This window comes from Diadema antillarum, unplaced genomic scaffold (genome assembly GCF_040938485.1).
Source record: "Diadema antillarum isolate AM-2024a unplaced genomic scaffold, OU_Dant_1.0 seq00000720_RagTag, whole genome shotgun sequence".
Lineage (NCBI taxonomy): Eukaryota > Metazoa > Echinodermata > Echinoidea > Diadematoida > Diadematidae > Diadema > Diadema antillarum.
The window spans coordinates 1223900-1251028 of NW_027271624.1; the positions used below are offsets into that span (position 1 = coordinate 1223900).

Below are 27129 nucleotides of genomic sequence, written 5' to 3' on the forward strand. Positions count from 1 at the left end.
ATGTTTAGACTGACATCGAAATGCTTGGAAGCCGAAGGAAGTTCATGTTATGACAATAACACAATCATTGCAGCTAATATGTCCTTATCTGTTTTCAATACTTCCGAGATACTAGTGAATATGGTGTTTTATTGGTAGGAGGAGATTTGATGTTCCCTTGCTTGGAGAACCTTCCATATTTCCATGAAATTTCCTCTGTTTCAAGGTACTGCCAATCACATCGCTCCCGGCTCATTGACACCAAAGAGTTATCAGTGTTTGGATTGCACAGGACAAAACAATTTTCTTCACTGCCATTGACACATAGCAAAAAAAAAAATATAATAATAATAATAATAATGATAATGATGATAATGATGATGATGATGATGATAATAATAATAATAATAATAATAATAATAATAATAATAATAATAATAATAATAATAATAATAATAATAATAATAATGATAATAAAAATAATAAAAATAATAATAATTTGGCTGCAAACAAAGCATTTGAAGTCTCCAAACTGTACAAGCCTAAACAATGACCAGAGTGTGACCTCAGGTACCCCTGTGGGATTCAAGAATTCAAGGTTTTTGTTGTTTTCTGTGGCATTCACACATACATGCAGACTTGTACTCTGCGCAGAGCAAATTAAACACGAATATCAAGAAGGATTGATTTTTGCATGGCAGAACAATTACCAGTTTTTCCATTGAGCTGCAAACACTGATTTTTTAAAACCATTAATTTGGAGGGTATGTAAGCGGGCCTTCAATTTGAAGTCTCATAACAATTCGCCATGATATGGTTAATATTATGATATGCTCTTCTCAGGGGAGAAACAAACCTTTGGATTAGAAAGAAGAAGGCAGGCACTTTACAACATTAGACACTTTGAGCAATGATAGATAGATTTTTTTTTTTACATTTTTAGTTTGTTTTAAATGTTATGTGCTGACAGCAAGCAATTCGGAAAGTCAAGAGCAAAGGAGGGCTACTATCTGGAAAAGGCACTGAGTCAACTTCTGTCCCATCTGTCTATCCCCTTGCCCCCTCCCCTCCCCCTTTTACCTGGGGCCAGTGCTGAGGAATGGGGCTACCTCCCCACTCCTGGATCCTCCCTCTCCCCTTCTTCATCATTACGCACCACACTCCTATGAAAACCATCGTGGACGGTGGAAGTTCAATGTGACAAGCCAAGCCAGGCTTCTAGGAAGCTCCCCTCCCCAAGGAAGCTCCTACAGACACAGTCTCCTTGACAGCGGCCTGAACAAAACACACCACAATTTATGATTCGTCACATAAATCATAGCGACAGACCCAATATCAGGAAGTCCCCGGCCATGCTCTTGATAAGAAAAATATTGCGGCTCATTTTGTTCCTCGACCTACCATGGAGGATGTTTGTTTAGACAGGAGAGTTTACCTCTGGCGTATAAGGACTAGGGTAGACTAGAAGATTCTCTCCTGACGTATCTTGTAAAGACTATAAAATGAAATGACGTTTTCAGGGTACACCTTCAAATTTGTTTTGGTTATTCCATTGCTTCATAATCATGTAAAAGACTACATTGTAAACCAACACTCTGTGAAGAGAAGCCTTGTACTTTAGGAAAATATTCAGTACAAATACCATAGAAATTTGTTGCATATTTTATAAAGAAGAAAAAAACCCACACAAATATACACATAAGTGTTGAATCTCACCCTTCATATGCCATCTGAAGACATGTACGGGGCTAATTTTGCATAATCACAGCAACATCATCATAATTTCTTTCCCGTCTGATAGACATGTAATACAGTCGTATTATATAGGCCTATATTCTTGATCATTAGATCTACAAAGCATGAGAGAGACCTAGTGTATGAACTCCTTGCTAGTGTGGATGGCACAGTATAAAAGGTGTACATGTATATGACTCCCTTTACTCAGTTTTTTTTTTTTCACTATTTCCACACTTGTGCACTCTACAGTCCATAACTCACAACATCAGTGCATGGGAGGGCAGCTGTGAACAGCTACTATTGAGGCATGGGGTCACATGTGATATCTGATCTTCGACTATCAATGACCTAAATCAGCGGAGGGAAAAACCAGCCTCAAATGACTCCGCTGACCACTTGCATCTAGTATTACTGCTGGGTTCATGTACACATTGCTTGCTTTTTATACATTTCCCCTTTTTGGACAGTACGCTGATATGTTTGCTCCATTACAGTATGCGGTACAGTCTTGAGGTGTGCGTAGAGGTCAACATTAATCGCAGAATGATTTCAGAAATCTATCCGCCAACCTGACGACTCAAAGTGGGGGGAAACAAAATTCGGAGGATTACAATATTTCCTCCTTTGCACTTTCAGAATGATGTCTTTCATCGGCAATGGAACGGCGCCTGCGGGGTTATTGGAAGCAAGGAGACTCTGAAAACGCCCAGAACACTATACAGCCGATAACGGAGGGACAAGCAATCATCCCCCCCCCCATCACAGCCTCCAAAAGAGGTATGGGAGAATATGCCATGTAATGACAGGATGTAGAAATTCAAACCTGATATACGAGAAGTTCTTTAAAAGAGGGAGATGATAAATGGAAATAATTTTGGTGGGACACTGATTTTCTCACATACTTGGATTTGAAGCATCAGAAAGAGTTTTTTTTTTTTTTAAAGAGCATTTCCATAAAAGGGGGACAGAAAGAGATCACGATGACATAGGGGAGAAAGAAACGATGTGCGAAAATTTCATCTTTCAAAATACAAACTGAATATTTGGTCAAGACTCAGAATTTCATTGACAGATGTTACTCACGCCATTGACAGTGTCAGGATTGGGTCAACACATATACAATAATGAAAGGACTGAAGCAATAGCTTGTCCATGCCATTATGGAATGGTGGGGACAAAATTTATTTTCCCCCAAGTAGCTTGTCCTCCTCCCACACAGCAACATCAACTCTGCTTATTTCTGGCTTCTCATCATCGTAAACACGGGTGACCGTTTCTAAAAATATTCCCTCCATTATAAACAGAACGTAGCCTTTTCTGTCTTCCCCGAGCAGCCAGGAGACAGCGTTCATAGGATATACACTACGAAGGAATTACAGGGCTGCACTGCTCCTGCCCAAACCTATTTCGAGTTGCATAAATCTCAATTGCAGCGAAGCCACACAATAAGCGGCAAATGAGGGGAGTGCGTCATTGGCTGAAATGAAAACAGATTGAAATTGGGAGAACATTTCACGATAAGCTGTCCTTGCTCATAACAGGCGGAGTAACAAACCATTTTTTTTTTTTTTGTAAGTTCAACTCAGAAAACGCAGTATTTTAAAGGGAGGAAAAAGGAATGCAGGATCACCAAACAAAAGATTTTAAACCAGGAAATTCTACATTTCTTTATCGAACAATACACCGCAGCGCACGTACACCATGCATTGGCAAACTCAAATTATGAATCTATCTTCCCATACTATAATAGTGTGACCAAATTTTGATCAGTCTGTTGCCTGCACACTACATATACAATGTGCTCTAAACACCTCTTAGTGTGGGGATACCATAGAATGGGAAGCCTGGTCCGGCTCAGGATATTTTCGAGAATCTCCATAACAAATTGTATCCAGCTTTATCCTGTGATCTCTGTGTGAGCACACACACAGCTGAAGAAGCTTGAATAGAGTCCACTGTTACCGATAGGCATACGAACATGCACATTTTTGTTGATGGGTGCTACTTGTGGTTTTCGAATGTACCATGGTGGGTAGCGAATGAATTGGGCCACCATGAGTCCTCATGCTTCTGGGTATTCAAAGGAAAATTCTGGGGCAGTTGAAAGCTAATCTAAAGAGAAGGAGTACAATTTTAGAAGCACATCAGTTTAAAAAAAAAATAAAAAAAATGAAAAATGATCGAAATCAGATAGAAATTACGGAAGGTATAAAATTTTGAAATTGCACTAATTTTCACAAAACAATTTTTGAACAATATATGCAAATGAGTGAGTTGATGATGTCATCCCCTAACAATTTGTAATATTCTTTGCACACAAAATCTTGAAATGTCCAGTTTTTTTTTTGTTTGAATGCATTTATGCCGAAGTCACAAATCTAAATATATACATATGATTGACCATTATTTTCTAGGTAGTCAGCCAGGAATAATGTTATGTTTCACACCTTAACCCGTTGAGGACGGTTTGACACTTGCCCGAGTATACTCGGGATTCGTCCCCAACGGGTTAAAGAGCAGCAGAATTTATGCAGTCCACAGATTTCATACAAGTTTTCTTTAGTTGTCTTGTGCATACACACATATCACAGATTCCCTTCTCTCATTTTCAGATTACAAGGGGAAAAAAAACAAAAAAACAAATATGACCCCTTCCCCCCCCCCCAAAAAAAAAAAAAAAAAATAGCAGGCAATATCTATATCGCATATGATATGAAAATTTAGCCCCAGCAAAGTCTATAGAGTATCAATTCCATTCATCCAGTCAACTAAACATTTGTCAAGGCCATTCATTTAGCTTCCTCCATAGCTTGTCAAACGTGATGGTTGCTGGGTTTAATGCCAACACAAGGATGCAACGGTGTATACTGGAAAATCTTTGGTGTCAAATGTATGTCAAGCCCATCTTTGCGAGCTCTGCCTATCGAGCACAGCCACGGCCACACCTGACTGAAAATAAATAAACAAAAGGTGGGACAAAATCAACCAGGCATTCGTCACGCAGGGTGAGTAAATATTATGTTTCTGAAATCTTGCAAGTGACACCACAACATGCCTGACAGCTGAAGAATAGGCGAGAATTAGCTCGTTAGCGCGAAAAAGGAAGTAGAGGAACAAAAGGCATTTATGGTAAACTTTTTTTTCTGACAAGTCAAGTTTACCACAGTGACACGCGAGAACATGAATTGGTGGTTTTGACAGAACCTTGGCATACTTGGGTTTGAAACAGTGTTTGCTTTTGCAGAGCTATTAAACATCGAGCAAATACTTCCCGAATGTAACAAACTTGAAATACATGTCTTTGTTTCCCTCACAATTCAAAAGGATGTTGACTTTGCCCACATTCATTGATGCTCAAAGCACTTCCGAACATGCATGCACCATATTCCTTCTTTCTTCCAGTGCAGGGCTTCAAATTTAGAAAACAAATGAAATTAAAGGACTTATCAAGGACTATGCTTGGTTTCACTTTCTTCATCTTTTTTTTCCTTTACTGTAATCTACACATACACAAACTCTCTTTAAGGAAAAAAAAAAAGATGGGAGAGAGAGACAGAAATATGATGCGAAAAAGTTAAGAAAATAATGTTCTTCCTGACCAGTAAAAAGAAATGATAAAAAATCTTGCCTTCCATCATAAATCCAATAAATATGGCCTATACTCCTCTGTATAACCACAGTGCCTCATACACCGTACACTTGGTGATCAACACATTTCACTGTCACTCTGATCTCGGCTCTGCTGGTAACTGATATGATATAGGCCCTATACACGTACTGTAAAACCAGAAATATTTGCAGCAATTAAATTTTCGCAAATTGGAGCCGACAGCCTTGTTCGCGGCATGAAATTTTCCCAAATTACTACTGGCAGTCAATGCATACAGTGTAGACAAGAACTTTTACGAGGATTTCAAGTTTGTGAATCTTGGCTCCTCGCGAAATTGGCGGAAATTTCATGCACAGGAAAATTTCCGTACATGGTATACAATGTATATTATGCATATAGTGTGTGTAATCCTAATGTGCTTCATGACCAGCTTGTATAAAATGTAGTTGACCTTTTAGTAGTGAAAACCCAGAGTTCAGGAAAAAAAAAAAAAAACAGAGAAATTACAAATGAGAGCCACTTAGGATGCCTTTACCATGGACTGAAATAGGCTTAACCATTAGTGAAGAATTCTCCCCATTCAGCCAGCAAACTATTGATTTCTTTTTTCTCTTTCCATCATCGTTCTCCCGATTCCTTCACAGTCACGTCACAAATACAAAGGAATCGTCAGCGGATCAGCAGGATTTTACGGATGCGCCGTCCAGATTCTGTGAAACCTCTCAGTCTTGCCTCATGCCCTGCTATTTCGGAAACCTCGGCCTTCTGCCAGCAATTCTGTGCGGACCTAATTTTGCTCAATTTTGTTTTGTTTTGCTGCCGGTTTTTTTTTTTTTTTTTTTTTTGAGTGGCTGGTTGCTTCTAAATGGCCGTGAGGGCGCGAGTGACATCCCTGAAGTGCAGTAAAACGGTGAAGTAAACAATACCTGCCTCAAATCGGCCACAATTGGGGGTTGGTGGGCAACTGGGCATCCTATATGAAGACCCAATGAATCAGCTTTTCTCGAGTATGTGTAGATGTGTGTATGTCTGTCTGTCTGTCTGTCTGTCTGTCTGTCTGTCTGTATTTATGTCTGTCTGTGTCAAAGAGTGCAAAATGTATCTCGGCTCACATTTCAAAGGCTGCTAACATTCGCTCAGCAAAATCAGGGAGGTTCCAATGAGGAATCAGGGGAGATACCTGCATGCTACATTCATCTTGATAAAGAAATAATGATTGGCAAACTAATGACATAAATTTGTATATAAACATTTCTGGTGGCCAGTACTTGGAAGAAATGAATCATTTCACGAAGCACCTCCCACTCAATCAGTAAGACTTGGCAGGGCTGTATCTAACACAACCCCCAATAGAGCCAATTACCAATTATTCACAACCAGTTGATCCCTTTCATTGGCATTTGGGTCCCCCTGAAACATTCAACTCAAAGTTGTACCACCTATTCCCAGATAACATACAAATTGCACTAGGCTGCAACGATTTTGTCTCATCCTAGAACAAGCCAAATTTCCATCAGTGGCACAGTTATGAACCCTGCACTGATTTTGAGAGGAATACTACTAGTGCTTCATGCTACGCGGGTACGGCATGATCTTCATATATGGATCGATGCGCTGATTGTCAAATGCCAGACTCGCCCATTATCGCAGCACATCTCACAAATTTTGGGTCACATTAAAAGGGGGCCACGGTATCCCTGGGAGATACTTAATTGAGAGAGTATTCTGGTGACCTTTGTAGTATCTGCCTAATGATCAATTCTGCTCTCAAACTGATTTTTCCCAGTCGTTCTTGTTCACTGTAATGAGCAAATGTTGTGGTAGAGGCGAGCAACAACATGTACTCTCGAGAGAAAGAAGAAGTCATTACAGAGCTGACAAGCCCAGGATTTAGCCTGACACTGTGAAATAAAAATGTAGGAATTGCGATGAATCAGATAAAGATCTGTAACAAAGCTGCAGCCCTCTATGCATTGACCACTTTTTATGACGTGAAATCTCAATGAATTGTGGCACATAATTATACAATTTTCTGCAACAAATGTCCAATTACAGCATAATAACTGTTGTGGTTTCATATTCACATTGTCAAATTCTTCCATATTTCAGTGACTATTCTGCGGGAAAAGAGCAATTTCCAGCAGTACAATGCCATTATTTTGCAGGATATATTTTCACATATATCTCTCTCTCATTTGACAAAATTATGTGGTCAGATCTTTACAGGATTTTGTATTTATCTCCATGGTTCACTTCTCTAACACCAGAACAATAAAAACTTGCAATATATTATGTGTTATTGTAAATATCATTGGTTTGGACTCTGTAAAGGTTGACATGGAGAATCCTTAGAACAGAGCTGGCTCTTTAAATCACCTTGTCATAATGTGATAGAGTTCGATATATGACTTATCAATATATTGGCTTTTATATTTCCCCACATGGTGGATTTTTTTAAAGGTATGTATCAAACATCAATACAATGATAACACTAACAGTACATTGCATCATTCCTTTACACATGTATATGTTCTACAACAGTTTTATCAAATATTTCATGTTACAAAAATATATAGGGCCATGTTCCAAGTCAAGCTATGCTTATGAACATAGTCCCCTGCATTCAAATTATCGACCATAAACTTTACTCTGAAATGTTGCCTTCTTTATTTATAGTGAATATTCAACATGACATATTGCTTGGTACACTATATCTTCATTTCTCATATTTTCTTGCATACATGTATGTACAATATAATAATGTATACTAATTTTGTAAACAACAATGTCAACACGATGTAAAAGCTTTGTATCACAACAGAATCTTTCTTTTATATTTTCTCAGCTTTTCAGAAAGAAAAAACAAACAAACACAAGAAAATGGTACTTTCCTGATGAACATTATTGAAAAACACTGCAATTTTGTTCTTGCGTCTATTGTCAATTAGTACCTGACCGATGGTGAGATAATCTGCCTTGCCTTGTCCTTGTCAAACAAGGAGAGGAGAAGAAAAAACACGAAAACAAGCCTGTGGCCCCAGTGTGAGAATCTCCACAGCAGGACACACACAGATCTTGCTATGGCTGGGTTATCTCCCAAAATGGCCATTATAATCACCAATTTGGTCAGTGGGGCTATCTTCTAATTGCCTCCATAGTGACCTAATGACCTCCCCCATCCAATTAAAGCATGCAATTCATTTGTTCCTCATTTGTCTGTGTGTTCAAAGAGCACAATATTTCAGACGTAACCTCTCAGCAACTTCAACAACTGTTCTAAATTTCTGTTTATCCCGTGTGGGTACAATCATATTCCATCATCAAGCCAGTTGGGAGATGGGAATCAAATCAACAGCACTTCACCTACTTCTGCACAAGGCTATGAACACTACAACCACCAACACTGATGTTGCTTTGCAGGAAATGGTTCTAGTAATTTTTGAATGCAATAATTTGATCATCATGGCATTTGTTTTGATGATGATAAATATGTGATTTTATTTGTTTATATCCACACTATCATCTCACAGAGATTGCACATATTCGTATCTTCCATCCAAAGTTAACCACACAAGAAACTTCTATCATATTTAGTGGGTAAAATTTCCTAAGCTCTGAACAATGGCCTTTAAAGGGATCTTACAGTTTCGGTTGAGACCTAATTTCAGGTCTTTTTCGGTGAGATAATGAGAAACCTCTTATGAAATATGAAAGAGCATGTAATTATATGAGGAATTCAATGTTTATTTGATGAAAATTGGTTTTGAAATGGCTGAGATACCAAAAAAAGAGTGATTCTAATAAAGTGTGGGACCCACATTCTATTACAACTGCTTTTTTTTTTTACTTTGTTTTTGGATGTTTCAGTCATTCCAAAGCAATTTTCATCAAATAAACTTTGAAAACCTCTTGAAGTGTTTTTTTGGCATCTTGCAAAAAGTTAAAAGCCCAATTCTCATCTCCACCAATACTGTGCCATCCCTTTAAGAGTAGTATCACATGTTTGTAAACAGAGACAAGGAGGAAATGGGGACAGAATTAATATTGGAGGGCAGGCTTGGAGTTCCTATCCCATCTACCATTTCATGCGGTACTTTGTCCAGCGACCTTTGATCCGATGTAACACCATAGAAAACAGCAAGTGCAGAGTATGCCATCAGTAGCGATACACAGTGAAGTCATTCTTAGATTGAGACCAACAATTTGCGAAACACTCTTGCACTGTCAAAACTGGACCAAATTTTAGCCAGATAGCTCAACGAAATGGAAAGAGTTCATGACATATAAAGAAACAAGGATGTAGGACCTAGAGATTTTTATGAATTTAGTTTAATATTGCCCACCCTTTGCAATAAAGAAACAAGAATGCAGAGATTTTGATGAATTCAGTTCATTATCACCCACCCCCTTGTAATACATATCTCAACAAAATATAAATTATTTTGTCAATCAGTTATCAATCCATATTCATGCAAAGAAGGAGGCTCTATGTTCATCGATGGACTTATCTACTATTCTATAATCATACTTTAATATCATTTTGATCTTTACTTCATTGTGTTTTGGATAGATTATCAAAATGAGCTATCTTTGGAACAAGGCTGATGGGGTATCCATGATGCATGTGACAGCGGATCCGTGATATGATATAGCCTTAAATGTCAGTGACTAAATCTCCTTGTGGAGTTGATTGCTTGATCATAAATTGGCCTTTAGCCAGCGACAAGAGATTAGGGTCTCGTGTAAACAGGTCTATGGGTGTTACCAGTTACCAAATGCCATTTATAAACATGGAGGGTTCTACACTCTTATGCTAGAGCTTATTTATCATACAATATTTCCAGACTGCACGAATTTCTCGGAATTGTATAGAGTTACAGAAAGGAGCATTCAGACATTGAATTGAGTAGCTTCCCACTGGCTGTTGATTGAAAACAAAATTTTTAAACCGGAAGCACTCGGACAAAAAAAAAAAAAAAATGCTCCAGAATTGTATCCCACTTCACTGTTGTACCATGCAAAAATCCTGGACTTAGCTAATAATTGTCCAAAAGATATTATGGATCCAAATTACCACCAAACCATTTTGAGCAACATTGCTAATAGAAGAAAAAACAAACAAACCAAGCAAAACATACTTGGCAAGGGTATAACAATGTTTGTGTCACAAATAATATATTGATGTATGTTTTTATTCCATAAAAGCAAAGTGTTTCGACATCTTATAATTTACTACCCAAACCAAACCTGGGATAAGGCAAAGTAAGCATTCAGTAGTCTAATTTGAGCTGGCCAGCCCTAATCCATATTTTGTCTCAGGGCAGGTCAACTTCCGGGATTTACCAAAATTTCCCATGTATCTATAGCCTGTGTCTCGTGATCCACTCAGAAATTTGACATTGTGCAAGTAAAGATGTGATATACACACCACTGCAGCTAATATTTCAGGTACCACCCTAAATGTGCAATAATGCTATGGGTGGGGGTTTTGATATCAATCTTATTTTTTCCCCCACATACACTTGAGGGAGCATTTGTGCTATATGACTGAGAACACAATTCTGTAGAAATTACTAACACTCAAAAAAACAACCTAAGAGACTTCAATAATTAATGCCTCACACAATCTTGTAGACAAAACTGAGTAGACCATATGTTCAAAAGTTGGCACAGAATTTACAAAATCAAATCAGTATTAAAGGACAAGTTCACCTTTATAAACATAAGGATTGAGAGAATGTAGCAATGTTAGTAGAACACATCATTGAAAGTTTGAGGAAAATCAGACAATCCGTTCAAAAGTTATGAATTTTTGAAGTTTTTGTGCAGTACCCGCTGGATGAGAAGACTACTGCAATGTATGAATAACTTAGATGTCACATGCGTACAACAATATAAGGAAAATATAAAGAGAATTTCACAAAATTCCATCTTTTGAAAAAAGTACACATTCCCCAGACTCGTTACCGACAAATGTTATGGGTAATGTTATTCCCCCTGCCTTTAGAAAGAGGCAAGTCAAGTGCACTTTTATTATGCGAAAAAAGTGAAAATATGTTGAATTTCCTTTTACATTTTCTTTATACTGTTGTACGCATATGACTCACAAGCTGTAGTAGTCTCCTCATCCAGCGGTTCCAACACAAAAATTTAAAAAAATCATAACTTTTGCATCGATTGTCCAATTTTCCTCAAACTTTCACTGATGTGTTCTACTAATATTGTTGCATTTTCTCAATCCTTATGTTTATGAAGGTGAACTTGTCCTTTAAATATGAAATGAAAAATGTTTTTGTTTTTGTTTTTGTTTTTTTGTTTTTTGTTTTTTTTTGGGGGGGGGGGGGATAGACCTGAGAGGTAGGTGAGCTCTGCAATGATGTGAAATACATAAAAAGATTGTAGCAATGTTTCCTAATCATGATCATTTTCCCCACAGACTCACTGCTAATTAACATTTTTTTTAATGTGAAAATATGTGCACCCTCTTTTTTCTTGAACATACCTTCAAATTGCTACAACTTAATGTACTGCAGTGTATTTCAGAATTCCAATCCCTCAGCTAATTCATTTTTCCCTGACTCAGAACATTACTCACACAACTGATAAATCTTCCCTACACCCTGATCCTGAAAAGATGTTTTGCATATGTGCAGCAAATGCCACACAGCTCACTTTTTAAAAAGCGAAGGGGGCGGGGATAAAGCATGACTTTCACAAACTTCATATTGCACCAGATGGGATAATCGGCCTACATCACTTCAGTGCGTCATCGCAGAATGTAGCGACGTTAATCCAGCTGGGATTGAAATGTACGCAGGTGATTATGCACATGTGGATGATCACTTAACTTCTCACCATGAATCAATGGTGATTATAACGTCTGTGATATCTACACACGTTCAGGCTAGGGTGGAACATCTCCCTTTCTCCCTGCTTGTTTGGGCGCGTGGGGGTTCCCCTACCCAACCCACCCCCATTCTCTTATCTGTTCATGAACAGCAAGTATCACAAGTCATAGTCATGAAATACAAGATCTACACTCTGTATTGGATGATTTTCACTGGATATTGGGGATTAAACCCCACATAGTTTGCAGACTTCGCTAACTAACCATGGGCAACAACCTGAATGTGGTATGATAAGCTGATCTTTTAAATCATCATCAAACATTAGAGGTCTGAATTAGTCTGATCAGCCGTTATAATAAGCAGATACGATTAAAGTCACGATGTTCTTTTCAATGCATCAGATGCTGCCCTTTATAAAGTCCCCATTACATCACTAACACCGAACATTATACCACAGAAACCATTAATCTTGATTAATCTGTTTAAAATTTTTTTTTTAAAGAATCAAGTATTCAGTTGTCCTTTATCCTTTTTGGGGGGAGGGGGTGGGGGGTTCTTTTCCGTAGCAACTAACAGAACTGAGATCACTAAAAACACACATGCACACAAACAATCACATGAAGAAACAAATCTGTCATTAATGTCATCACTGCTCTTTACTTTCGACAATAAGCACCCCTGATTACATAATCTTACTGGAGAATGACACCCAACATATGTTTGCTCTTAAATGTGTTTGATACATTGTGCCTATTTGATTCATCTTGAACATAAAACCAGTACAAAAAATAAAAATAAATGAAAAACAAATATGACAATGAGTAAATAAATATCGTTCTATGCCAAAGCAACTCACCCGATTTCTTGACATGGGGTTATCAAAGTCAATGCCTGGTGCCACAAACAGGTAGCCATACTGGATCGCCTTCTTGGGTTTCTGTGAGATCAAGACATAAGATTGGAAATGAGAGCTTAATTTGAGGGTCTCAAACACCACAAGCAGTAACTGCAGCTGATACACGATGTTTAACATAAGGAAATAATTATGAAATATCAAAATGAGGCCTTCATGTCAATGGCACATAAACATTGCCAACCCTGAGTCTAATGATTACAATTGACAAATTTCGTAAGATATTGCTGAGCAAGAAATGAACAGAACAGAGAGAGATATTTCTAGTACAAATTTACACATCAATTTTCTTCTTTGATTAAAATGGCCATAAATGCAATACATTCTGTCATGCCAAGGGTAACTACATGACCATTCATACTCCTGCCTCACATATGATTATTCTGAAAGGTCTTTCAAGGTTATTGGGTTTCAAACCACCACTGACTCCACAGTGGTCCATTGTGGTTCACTGTGCCGATCGTGATCAAATCAAAATATTGATGTCGGCCTGATTTCCACAATGTTCCTGTGGTCCTCTCCATGCAAATGTTTAGTTCAGCACGTAAAACATGTGGAAAAATATACCCCAAGTCACAAGGAGTAAACACTGGCTCAGCTGATCTCTTAAACATTTCAACAAACTGGCAGAGGACGGAAAACGAAAGAAGAGATGAGTTTCTAAGAAATACCACCCGCAAACTTGTACCTGAATTATTGGATCAATATTGACTGATCTCAGGTATGGTCCAAACAACAAAAAAAATGCAGACTGCCAATCACAACTTTGCTGGGGTAAATGTACTTCTGTCTATGAGTTTAAAAGGGAGGTTCCCTCTCATGCAATATTTGTACACATGGCACAGATCTTCCTTCAGAGGACTCAGATCACTTGATGTGATACATAATACATGAAAAAGAGTTTTAAAAAAAGAGCGAGTGTGTCTGCACATTGGTCAGATAAGGACTTTTTTCAGTAAACAAAAGGCACAGTGTGTCCTTGAGATAATCTAGTTACAATTCATCTCCTCCTTTTCATGTTCTTCTTTTAATTCCTGACAAGAAAAGAAAAAAAAATAAAGGTACCTCTACTCTCCCCCCCCCCCCCCCCCTCTCCAAACAAAATAAAAATCACTACTACTAAAAGGCCTGTAGATACAATATACACATTCCACGACAGCTGTAAGATAGTACATTAACCTAGCTAGGAACTCTGGGAAGACCAAACATACTGTATGCCCTATGAGTACTTTCTCCCTCCCATGGTCAAAATAGAAATGAGGAAAGAGAAAAAGGTGCAATTCTTCAGTTTCTGTTTACCGGAGAGAGGTGTGCGTAATGTAGGCAAGGCTGTTGCCATTTTACGCTTTCGGTCGTTGTTGTTTTTTCCTTCCTTTCTCTCACTCCAGCCCCAGACTTCACGCTCCTATAGCCTAACACTAAAAGGTCTCGGAGGGGGAGAGCGGCCATGTAGTGGCGCAAACGACACAATATCGCGGCAAGACCGCTCAGCGATTTGACGGGTTTGCCGAGGCTTCGGCAGTTTTGTTACCCCCAAAATGGCTTTCCCGCGTCATCAAGTGCCCAACATACTGGGTTTGGGATGAGGATGGAGCTGGAGGGCGGTATGAAAAGAAGTATGCATGCATCACATTATGTTCTACTGCTACTAACTTCGCTACCACACACAATTCCAGCACACAAGACAGACACTGTATGGTTCATTTATAAACTGGTAGTACATTTTCGCAAGTCAAATCATATTGAGCATTTAGGATGTTTTCATCTCTTTTACCGAATAAAAATGATGTTAAAGTTAACCTTCTTTGCAAGCTGTCATTAGAATATGTCCACGAAGAATTGAGCACTTCCTTCTGAGAAAAAAATATTAACAGGATTGAACGGCCTGAAGCTTCAATAGTAGTACACATGATTTATCCCGCAAGCATTTACCACCATCTCCACAGACAAGACTCACCCATTTCTTCACTATCCAGACATCCTCATCTGTGTTTCTATTTGATGGGGGGGGGGGGGGGGGGGAGAAACAAGAGACCCGCGGGTCTAGCGCTCACCTGAGTATCGCAAGTTCACCTTTCACACAGTCACTAATCTAAATTATTCACAGCTCTACCAAAATTTGACCAGGCATTCTCAAGTAGAAGATGAAACTGTACAATAAGGGCCCAAATTTTTTAAGATTCCTTAATTTGGGGGGGGGGGATTGGGGCCCCCTGGGGCCCTCTGGGTGGGGCATGGTGCCCATTTTTATAAATTGAGATACTGACCCCCTAGGGATGCTACCTGCCAAGTTTGATGAAAATACATCATGAGGTTTTCAGGAAGAAGATGAAAATGTACAATTCAGGTCCCCATTTGGACCTTCCCAACCAACCCCCCTCTCCCCCTGCCCCCAAGAGGGGCACCCCTTGATCTCCTATGAACAAACTTGAAAATACAGTCATTAATGTACTCACTCATAGTATTATCTTACCTCTATAACTTCTGATTCTAGAGAAGATTTTTAAAGATTCCTTCATTTTGGGGGTTTGGGGCCCCCCTGGGGGCCCCCTGGGTGGGGAATGGTGCCCATTTTAAGAAATTGAAATCCTAACTCCCTAGGGATGCTACCTGCCAAGTTTGGTGAAAATGGGTAATGGGGTTCTCAAGAAGAATATAAAAATGTACAATTTAGGCCCCATTAGGACCCCTCCTCACCCCCCTCCCCTGGGTCCCAAGGGGGGCACCCCTGATTCTGCCATGAACAAACTTGAAACTACAGTCATCAATGTACAAACTCATAGTATTAACTTAGCTCTATCACTTCTGGTTCTGGAGAAGAAGATTTTTACAGATTCCTTAAGTTTGGGGCGTTTGGGCCCCCTGGGGGCCCCCTGGGTGGGGCATGGTGCCCATTTTAACAAATTGAGTTCCTAACTCCCTAGGGATGCTACCTGCCAAGTTTGGTGAAAATGGGTAATGGGGTTCTCAAGAAGAAGATGAAAATGTACAATTTAGGACCCATTAGAACCCCTCCCCACCCCCCTCCCCTGGGTCCCAAGGGGGGCACCCCTAATTTTGCCATGAACAAACTTGAAACTACAGTCATCAATGTACTAACTCATAGTATTAACTTAGCTCTATCACTTCTGGTTCTAGAGAAGAAGATTTTTACAGATTCCTTAATTTTGGGGGGTTTGGGCCCCCCTGGGGGCCCCCTGGGTGGGGCATGGTGCCCATTTTAACAAATTGAGTTCCTAACCCCCTAGGGATGCTACCTGCCAAGTTTGATGAAAATCGTTCTTGGGGTTTTCAAGAAGAAGATGAAAATGTAAAAAGTTTACGCACGACGCACGACGGACGACGGACGACGGACGACGCACGACGCACGACGCACGACGCACGACGGACGCCGGACGAAGGGCGATCGCAATAGCTCACTTGAGCCTTTGGCTCAGGTGAGCTAAAAATACTACTGTCAGATGCCTGTGTAAGCTGACAGCTTAACATGAGGTAAATTAATAAATGCAGTCGCACACTAATGCAGCAAGCAGTCATGGAGCGCATGATATTTGCTGGTGTGAATGGGCAACCTTTCCATCTCTACACAACCTGCTAAACCCATTAACTTGCCTTTCTGAGAAAGAATCTACAGCAAGACTGCATGTATGAAGAAACTACACCTACCTACTGGTGAACTTGATTAAATTTCTCTCACGTTAAAGGGAAATTCAGTGGTAGTTTGTGGTCTTCTACAGTATTTGACTTACTAGGCAGCTGAATTTCATTCAGGATGACTGTTTTATCTGAACCAATGTATTTTTTTTCAAAATTTCATGGAACTGTTCAGATGTACCTATACCTTAACTTCATACATGTACCTTCAATGCCTGCCAGTTGATTGTGTTGTAAAGATATGATTTGACTTGTAACTACACAGGTGTACAATATGTATACATGTGCTTTATATGTTACAGGAAGTAATTCATTAAGTACCACTTGAGAACTACAGCTAGTTGGATATCTGTGAGTAAGATGACTCATCATAGCCATGATAATCAATATGATTCTTGCTGGCCATACCAGTGAAGTGCCTATCATATTTTAAAGGACAAGTCCACTTGCATATACAGAAAAGGATTGAGAGAATGTGGCAAATATTAGTAGAACATATCAGTGAAAGTTGGAGGAAAATCAGACAATCCGTTCCAAAGTTATGAATTTTTGAAGTTTCTGCACAGTCAAATCACTAAACAAGTTCAAAAACATCATCTTTACCTCATGATAAAGGACAGTGTGGCATGACCTTGGTACAGCTGTTGTCATGGGAACATTGAACCAGATGCCACTGAATTGAAAGGTTGATGCTCTTAGGATAGAGACACCTAGGTGCACTCTAACACACAACCAGCATATCTCATGAATCTTGCGGATGATTTTTGGCTCTTATGGTGAGTACAGAAATCGGCTGTGGCAGTACCAAGAAAAAAAATAAACAAAAACAAAAACATATACTCTAGTCTACAGACACAACCAGAAGCTAATCCTTCACCTCTGATGCTCATTTCAATGTACAAGTACAGTGTATTTGGATGTATCTTCCTCTCTAACTAATATTGATGAAATTCCTCAAAAAGACACAAGAGAACTACACATGAAAAGTGACCTAACATAAGAGTTTAAGCATTTTTTCCTTCTGTAGACATAACATTGAAATCTTAGTAGAAAACAAGGCAATTAAACAATATCCCTTTTCATTTCAGTTAAAGTACACACAGCTTCTTCCAAATCACTGCAAGACAAAGAGACAAACATTATCAGTAATCAAAGTCAATCAACTTTGAGACTTACTATAAACTACCATTTTTAGCTAATTTGTACTAAATTTTGCACAAGAAAAACCACAATTTCTACCCAAAGAACCTCACATCTTCACACCTTTAAGGCTGCTCAGATCAGATCAGTGTGCCCCATTAGCTAGCAAAGCAAAGGGGAGAAAAATGAGATGATACTCCTAACAGGATGACGATTGGGAAAATCTACCGGCTAAGCCGTCCAATCATGGGCTGCATCTTGGGGAATCATGCATTCATGTCCTTCGCTGCATCGCCCCCGCACCATCCCCGAGATGACAGCCCCCTCCCCCCTTTTTTTTTTAACAATTCAATTTGCAGCCTAGCATTTAAAGAAAATGAAAAACAACACAGTAGAGAGAAAAAATAAAAACGATCCACTTGTCAAGTCGTGCATGACACTGGCTAGGTCTGCCTTTAAATGAGATTTAGATGCGTCATGATTGGTGCCATTACCCATCCGTTCTACATCCTTTACGAGATCACCCCTTACTGGGCAAGACGTGGACGATGGGGGGGGGGGGGGGGAGGAAGGGTTCACAGTGTATACCTCCCTGATCGTTCTGCAGGGAAGAATCAAGAAGGATCCACACGATAACAGTATGTATCAAAAATGAAGAAGCGACAGTAAGTCACCCTACTTTTTAATCCATTCTTCCTTTATCCAAGTCATAGCATTGCTCCCTTCATAACCTGGCTTCTTCTTCAGGATATGAACGACATTGAAGAAGTCTGTCAAGTTGCTGTTTACGATGCATGTCCGTTCTGTGGAATATTGTCATTCTCATGCTTTCAATATGTTGCCACAACTTCGCAGCTTCAAATCTTTCTAACTTGAATTGATCTCCTCGTGCCCATTCTTAATTAAATCCCCTACCAGGTCATGTCAAATGGGGAAAATATTTTTATTCGAGGGGATCACGATCTGTTTCATACAAAGTTATTTAAACACGATACTCATTCAAACCAAAATAATATTGAAAGACAGAGCAGAGATTAGATCAACAAGAAGAACATATTGAATTCAATTCATATATAAAATGCATATAAGGTGGGGTGTTTTGTTTTTTTGGGGGGAGGGTGTTTCTGAGATCAAGATGCTATTGAAAGGGATGGGTTACAACTTCAAAGACAAATCTTTTCGTTTCTCCTTTGTCCTTTCGTTTCACAATACATTCATTAAAGGACAAGTTCACCTTCATAAACATAAGGATTGAGAGAATGTAGCAATATTAGTAGAACACATCATTGAAAGTTTGAGGAAAATCAGACAATCCGTTCAAAAGTTATGAATTTTTGAAGTTTTTGTGCAGTACCCGCTGGATGAGAAGACTACTGCAGTGTATGAATAACTTAGATGTCACATGCGTACAACAATATAAGGAAAATATTAAGAGAATTTCACAAAATTCCATCTTTTGAAAAAAGTACACATTCCCCTGACTCGTTACCGATAAATGTTATGGGTAATATTATTCCCCCTGCCTTTAGAAAGAGGCAAGTCAATTGCTCTTTTATTATGCGAAAAAAGTGAAAATATGTTGAATTTTCTTTTATATTTTCTTTATACTGTTGTACGCATATGACTCACAAGCTGTAGTAGTCTCCTCATACAGCGGTTCCAACACAAAAATTTAAAAAATTCATAACTTTTGCATCGATTGTCCAATTTTCCTCAAACTTTCACTGATGTGTTCTACTAATATTGATGCATTTTCTCAATCCTTATGTTTATGAAGGTGAACTTGTCCTTTAAATCACTTAGTTTGAACCTAGTCTTTAAAAAAAAGTGATTTGCACATATCAAGTTGACTACTGTCAGAGGAAAAACATGAACCTTTGACTGAGGTTTAGCAACTCAATACTTTTGACTACACCCAATATTGTCTCGACTTCCACGAAAATTTAGCAATGAGTGATGCCTATACAGTCAAAATAGACCTTAATGTCCGTTTCATTTAATAGACATGGCAGGAAACCATATGTTGATGGCATTTCGGCAACAGAGGCAGCAAATGAGGGATCTGTGAATTCAATTAAACTTCCAAATCAAGCATTGCTTTCGAAGGTAATCGCTCTTTGATAGTGAGTCACTGGCATAGCATGAAGTTGATTGTCGATTCCGCCTCAATACAGAGTGGGAAAGGTCTCTAACTGCTTTCGAAATATGAATGAAGGCACTGACTTGTGGCATTTCTGGATGTAATTCATCATCATCACAAACTATACAATATTGCGCCGTGAATCTGGGACGAACTCAATTTTGTCTTTTTATGGCATTCAATCCATCACATGACTGTCCATTTATGCTTTGACCACATTGTAACTTTTTATCCTGAGGCTTGTTCACACACACACATACACACAGATTGCTTTTTAAAAATCAATTTTTTGCTGCCAATCAATAAATGTGGATATGAAATCATGAACTTTGCGATCCCCATCGCAGTGCAAAAAATCATCCATCTTGATTTTTTTTTAAACCCTTACGATTATTTGTCTTGAGCAATGTGTGTTAATAAATGTACATAGGGGGAAAAAATGATAATGTCATGACACAAGGCTTAGGGTAAGGATGTCCAGGTGATGCTCCTACCATTATTTAGACATGTGCAGTTCAGAGATTGAACATGTTTGTCTTGCAGCCAATTGATTTGCTTGGCTTGCGCGTGAACATCAGCCAGTTAAATCCATTTAATGCATGGCGATCGGAAACCGATAACTCCTGTGTGTGAATGGGCCTTTAATGGTCTTGTCCCTTGGCAAGAATTATCCGGTCTTCATACTGAACCTCATATGCATCACACTTGGCTCCGCCAGGTCATCTTAGGGTGTGTTTATGCTCAATTTGCGAAGGCAGAATCAGCGTTTTGAAACGCTGATTCAAAACGCTGATTCAAAACGCCGTTCATGGGAGCACTGTTTATAAATGCTCACTTTCTTCGAGCCTTGGAAAGAGCGTTTGCGATTGCTTTGCTGACCTCAGCAGAGGCAGGTCAAATTGGGGCGCGCGCTACGATTGGTGGCCTGGCCTGGGAGAGCAGCTGGGAAAGACATGCGTATATACACAGTATATGGGAAAATTGCACAGGCCAGGGTAGCTGGCTGACCGGGCGCGCGCTTTTTCACGTGAACCGGAAAGGCATTTAGATGACGTCACTCTAATCGCGTTTAGAAACGCTGTTGCATTTATGCTTCCCCGCCAAACATGATTAGTCAGAAACGCCGATCGTAAACGCACCTTTTTGTGCGTTTTGAATCAGCATTTCTATCGAAGTGAGCATGAACGCAACAGCGTTTTGCAGAACAGAACTTTCGCTCCAGTTTATCTTGTCTGTACCTCCAAATCAAAGAGTTGCTCTTTCTTTTCTTAGAACTATCAAATCATTATTATTGTCATTTTGACACCACACAGTACAATAATGATACACAAAATTATTATACTACTGAGATGATATTGATATTGACAATAATATATGAGAATACTGTTATCATTTCTGCTGTTGTAATCATTTTGATCATCATCATTGTCAGGTATTATCATGAACAATGTTAAACTTCTTCAGTCTAGGGGTTTGAGCATACCTGTATTTACATTTTAGGTATACATTCACAGATTTTGCTCTGTGTGTGGGTTTTTTTCTAGATGACATCCATTAATCACAAATGTAAATTTCCCAAAACATTGATTCATTCCTGACCTGAATGATTCATTGCAAAACAGGAAACAATCATCTTGAACTTTCTCTTTCTGAGCATTCAACCAAATGCCACTCCCTGAAACAAGAAATAAACATATCATGTATGCCTTGAAATTGTTAGTCAGCCAAACTCATGCTGAGAAAGCTCTTTCCTGAACTGAACTCTATCAAATATGTGTGTATTAACAGATTATACCAAAACAGCATTGAGCAAACACGGTCTATTTCACGGAAGAGTCTCTCGTTCAGGTCAGGCGTATCACACTCCGATACCTTGGCAACTATTTATTCAGAGATCATCATATATGCGGATGGTTTGTTCTTGTAAACCACTATGCTGGAGCAACTGACCTCAAATGGCATCACACACCTCTTTCCCTCTGACTTGACTGTGACACGTACAAACACACGTACAAACACGGTAGTAGCTCTTTATGAAGTCTGGCTTGCCCACGTCAAGTCACCCAGGACAAACAGTTTTTGTTATTGTTCGCGTGTTATTAGCGACGGAAATGACCCCACTGAAGTGAAAAGAAACACTTTAGACCCAAGTTTTATCCATACTTGGCCTTTGTCTGTGTAGCCATAAGCAATTATGTGGGAAATATCACTGCCCTAACTTTACAAAAAAAAGGGGACGTAGAAAGCAAATACTGTCGGGGAAAATTTGACCTGGTTTGTGGAATTTCATAAGAGATGCAGATCAACAAGATATGGAAAGCGCATATAAGATTTCCCAAAGTTGAGAGGATGTGAAGACTGATATAGAAAATCTTTGATTTTTTTAAGATATCTCAAACATCTCCACTTGTTAATAAAAGAGACATTCTTCAAAGTCACCTGAAGATAATGTAGCCAAGAAGACCACTAAAGTGTGTCATTAACCGAATATCTCATTCGCAGCCCCTGAAATTGCCCAACCTAGCAGAGTTCACCAAGATGAAAGTAAGGATGGTGTCAGTGAGATGTACAGAAATCAATCATGGAGGCAAATCTACTCATTCACACATGTATGATGTCATTCCATTTTGGAACACAAAAAAATGATTCCACTTGTAAATGTTTTGAGGTTGGGGCTCCTTGCAATTTATCGTAGACAGAATCTCATAAGCAATAATAAAGAAATGTAATTTAAAGAATACATAAAATCAAAAGGAAGAGAAATGCCATCTACATTTTCTGCAATTTAAGATTCATGATATAGATGTTATTAATGCCATAAGAATGTGAGAACACATACAAAATACTGTACTCCAGAAATAAGAAAACCCACGGTCTATTAGTTTCACATCGCAAGAGTTGTGTTTTTTAAAGTACCAAGGCACAATCAAAATTATAGAAATGGAAGATGACAACATGTCTCGTGGTGGTAAACAGTGGCTTGCATTTCACATGATGATATTGACTCCAGCAGTTTTACAGCTACTTCCTACTGAGAACCAGCATGTCATATTGTTCCTGCAGAATGAAAGTTTTTTTGGTGTTTTTTTTTTCAGGAAAATTGCTGCATCACAAATAGGGAGATGGTGAAAGTGGTACAGTACTTCCTTTTGCTACCAATAATAGCATGAACAGTTTTCAAAATATTGATACGTGATCACGCTGTTTATCTTCGTGCCACAATAATGTGGCCACAGGATGAGCGTAGCAAAAAAAAACTCATTGCTTCTGTTATTTAAAGCAAGTCATTCATAAAGAAGAGAAACTAATGTACGGCTATTTTTACCATTTTTCATCATCATTATTGAAAGGGCAAGCACATGACCAGTCTAATATAAGCAAGTGATGTGTACATAATCACATGAACACAGTGCTATAATGAATGCACTGAATATAGAATGATTTATGAATTCAGTGATGGTCCCATGTATGTCGTCTACCTCACGAAGGTGGGGTTTGGAAGAAAAAAATGAGAATTTAAGCCTTACGACCATTTGGTCTTTCCCATTCACCCATACCCCCCCCCCCCCCTTCTCCATCACATGACCAGCAGATAGCTAATTACTTCTTTGGAAAATGTTAAGGTATTTAGTATATCAAATGACGATGGATCGATAGGCCTACATCTCATCAACTCCAAACTGACTGGCATGGAAAATGGCAAATTGAACAGAATGATCATCGATTAAATAAAACGTTTGACAGTCAGAAAACAACTGTCAGACACCATGATTTGACAAAAACGAGTAAAGAAATTATAAGAGAACTGCTACACTGGTCATATGTCTGAGATATTGTTACTGTTATTGTTGGGGGTTTATTTTTCAGGGTCTTTTGAAAAGATGACTGATGCGTCTGCAATTTCATTAGGAGGAGGAAGGGGATGAGGGCAGCCCTTACACCCCCAGGCCATTGTTGACGAGGGAAGAGGGAGGGGTTATACTATAGACTTGACACCCTGAGTCACAGCCAGGTGTTGGTTGACTGGTGTCAGCAGTGGGCTGAGAGCCCTGGCATATTTCTAGGGTACAGGAGAGTGCTGCTAGCCTTCACGAATACAAAACCTTGGGCCGGTGAGGACAAGGGGGTGGGGGGGGGGGGGGAGATGGGGTGGGGGCAAGGATGAGTGAGGGGTGCATCCACATGGGCACAAGTGGCCGTGACAGCACAAAAGTTCAATGATGAGTGCAACATGAGAGTCAAAATGACATGTTCACACACCTGTAATTCACACTATCACAGTGTTTGAATACATTGTAGCCTACATGTACTTTGTTTCCATAGAATAGTTGTAATGATGGGTAGGCCCTATCTTTCCCTTAGTTAGGAGAGCATGCAGTTTTGCCTATTCTTGAGAGAAGTACAAATATAAACCTTGAATACAGATTGCATACATAGGCCTAAGTTGTTGCTATGTTAGACAAGTCTAAGACGCTGTAAACTTTGGAGTAGTCTGGAGCAACCTAAGCTACTCAAAGATGCACTAAATTTGGATATAACATATTGGCTGGTTTTGTTGTTGCTATTTAAGTTGGTTTACTGTACATGTTTGCCAAGGTACATTTCTCTTTTAATACAATACCGTAAAAGTGGATATTTTCACGTGACTAATTTTTCGCGCTTGGCCGGGTCGGAAGAGTTTCGCGTGTTTTTAATTCCGCGGAATCAAGACATCACGCACAGGCACATATGGCAAGCAAAAATATTTGCGTGCTTTTATTTTCGCGCTAGTTTCTGGTTGCGCGAAATGCGCGAAAATTTGAACACCGCGAAAATTTCCACTTTTACAGTAATTATCTTTCAGAAAAACAGGGGACCTTTTCATGGTAAAAAACGATTGCCTACAATGTACAGTGTATCTTTGTTAGGAATGACGGCACATATTGACATGTATAGGGTTCAGGATCAGGGTTTAGTATCTGGTTTCAGGTTTCTGGTTTCATCCACACCGACAGGTGTGAAGAGCGAGGAGATTTCCCAGGAGAACTATAGGATAAAAGATGATGATATACCAGATGAGGAACACAATCTCTATAAGACTGAGAAACAAAACAAGTAATTTCTTTTCATCTCTTCATGGACAAGGTTACTACATATTGAAATTCTTTGTCAGCACCATCAAACGTCAATTCATGGCATATCCAGTGACATGATGGAGAAGGCATGGCGTACTCAACATTCCTACCAGCTGCTGACAATGAGATACAGCTGTGACATGCAGCCCCTCCTCCAACCCTCCCCCCCCCCCCCCCCACCCCATGCATGTTACAGTCTGCATGACATGAACCCCATCCCTACCCCTCCCTTCAGAGATTGGCTATGAAAGACAAGGGCATATCAATGCTTCAGCACAGCCTTATACAACTGTATTACACTGCGTATTCCCATCCCCCTCCCCTGCCTCCCCCTCCCTCGTAAAACTGTTTATGAATATTTCCCAATGTTATGATCCATGCCACACTTTATGTCTGCTGACAGGGAACTGTACAATAAAGCCACAGTGCCCTTCTCTACCGACCAAGCCCCCCCCCCCCCTCCATTTTTTAATAAGCAGGAGGGTAGAAAAACTATAGTTCACAAACTAGACCCTAGTGTACACTTGGGTGCAAAGTCTACTTCTACTCTTCTGCTTCTACTATAAACATCTAGAATATCAAAGTCAGATTTTTGTTTGAGTGTCAAATGACTTTCAAATATGGGTCACTATACTTTCCTAGTACTACAGGTTCATGTATAGGGCCTACATCACTGCATCCACAGCAAAAGGTAATATTTGTTTGAGGTTATCCAGGTCAAGCCCTGCCATGTTACATGTTACCTTTTGCAATGTGGAATATGAACTAACCAAAGTATGGTTGTAGAGATTTATGATTTTATGATACCTACTTTGTTTACCATGGAAGGAGTGGCAAGCTTGTTCAACTTATGACTATGAGAGATGGCTGGACACAAATGGCGGCCAACCACTTGATGACGATGAAGAAGAAGACTAGCCCGCTCCTTAGTCCCATACATATACAATCGCAAATCTGTTGTGATTCAGCCCATGCTCTTTCTCCCTCTATCTCCCTAACCTGTCAACAGCCAGCAATATGGTGATGACTTGTTTTCGTTTCTCCGCAATCTACTCCGTATTTTGATTTCATCTCCTGGACGTCCAACGATATAGATCACTACCTTCCCATTTCTACTTCTGCAGGTGATCTACGCAGACCAACATAGCCAGGTCAATACAAGCACTCCAAAAATAGCTTTTCCACTTTGAGACCGAAGGGGAGAGGGCAAATATTGAAATCTTTCTGAGTATGTCTGCCATTCATCCTACTTGCAACCACTGCAACCACTCTGACCAAAAAAAAAAAAGAGATATTATTGTGAATTACATGGTATGCATCACAACCAAAATCATCTCTTTTCTTCAATCCTCATAACATCTCTCTCTCCCTCGGTCTCACTATTCTCAATACAATATTTGTATCACCATAATGAGAATAAAGAGGCAAGTATGCCGGTATTTGGAAAAGGACTTTATACCCATAGTGTACGAAGGCATAACTATATGATAATGCATACTGTATGTGTGCAAATGAATGCAAAAATACTGATAGTCTTGATGTAATTTACCATTCATTTTATAGGCAGCAGTTACCACCTGATCCAGCATCAAATCCATTTAACCAAGTTTGTGAGATCACAGAACTTTGTAGAAACAACAGTCTCTACACTGAAGGGTAATCATAACACATTAAGAAGAGTGGGTGGGGCTAATGATAGAGTCAATACATTGAATTGTGCCAAGGAAACTACCATAGCTATGATGCACAATGAGTGAACTGAAATGGGTACCAGCTGTGGGGACATTGCAAAACATATTCTGTAACTACTCACTGAGCACCTACAAATTGACAATTATATAAATCACACTTACAAAATATCCTAGTCCGACACACACACACACACACATACACATACATACACACAAAAACACACTCACACGGTCCTTTGTACTGTTTCTGTTACCCAACTCGGCATTTGTTTTGTTCATGTGCGAAAAACCATGCACGATGAA

The 27129-nt window shown here is 39.3% G+C and overlaps 1 protein-coding gene across 2 annotated transcripts in view; it reads right to left on the reverse strand.

Moving 5' to 3' along the window:
- LOC139738051 (uncharacterized) overlaps positions 1-27129 on the reverse strand; it is a 187391-nt gene that overhangs the window by 102429 nt on the left and 57833 nt on the right. For both annotated transcript variants that reach the window (XM_071648714.1, XM_071648713.1), the window contains exon 2: positions 13031-13111. In XM_071648714.1, coding sequence (XP_071504815.1) covers positions 13031-13111 — 81 coding nt within the window. The remainder of the gene's footprint in view (positions 1-13030; positions 13112-27129) is intronic.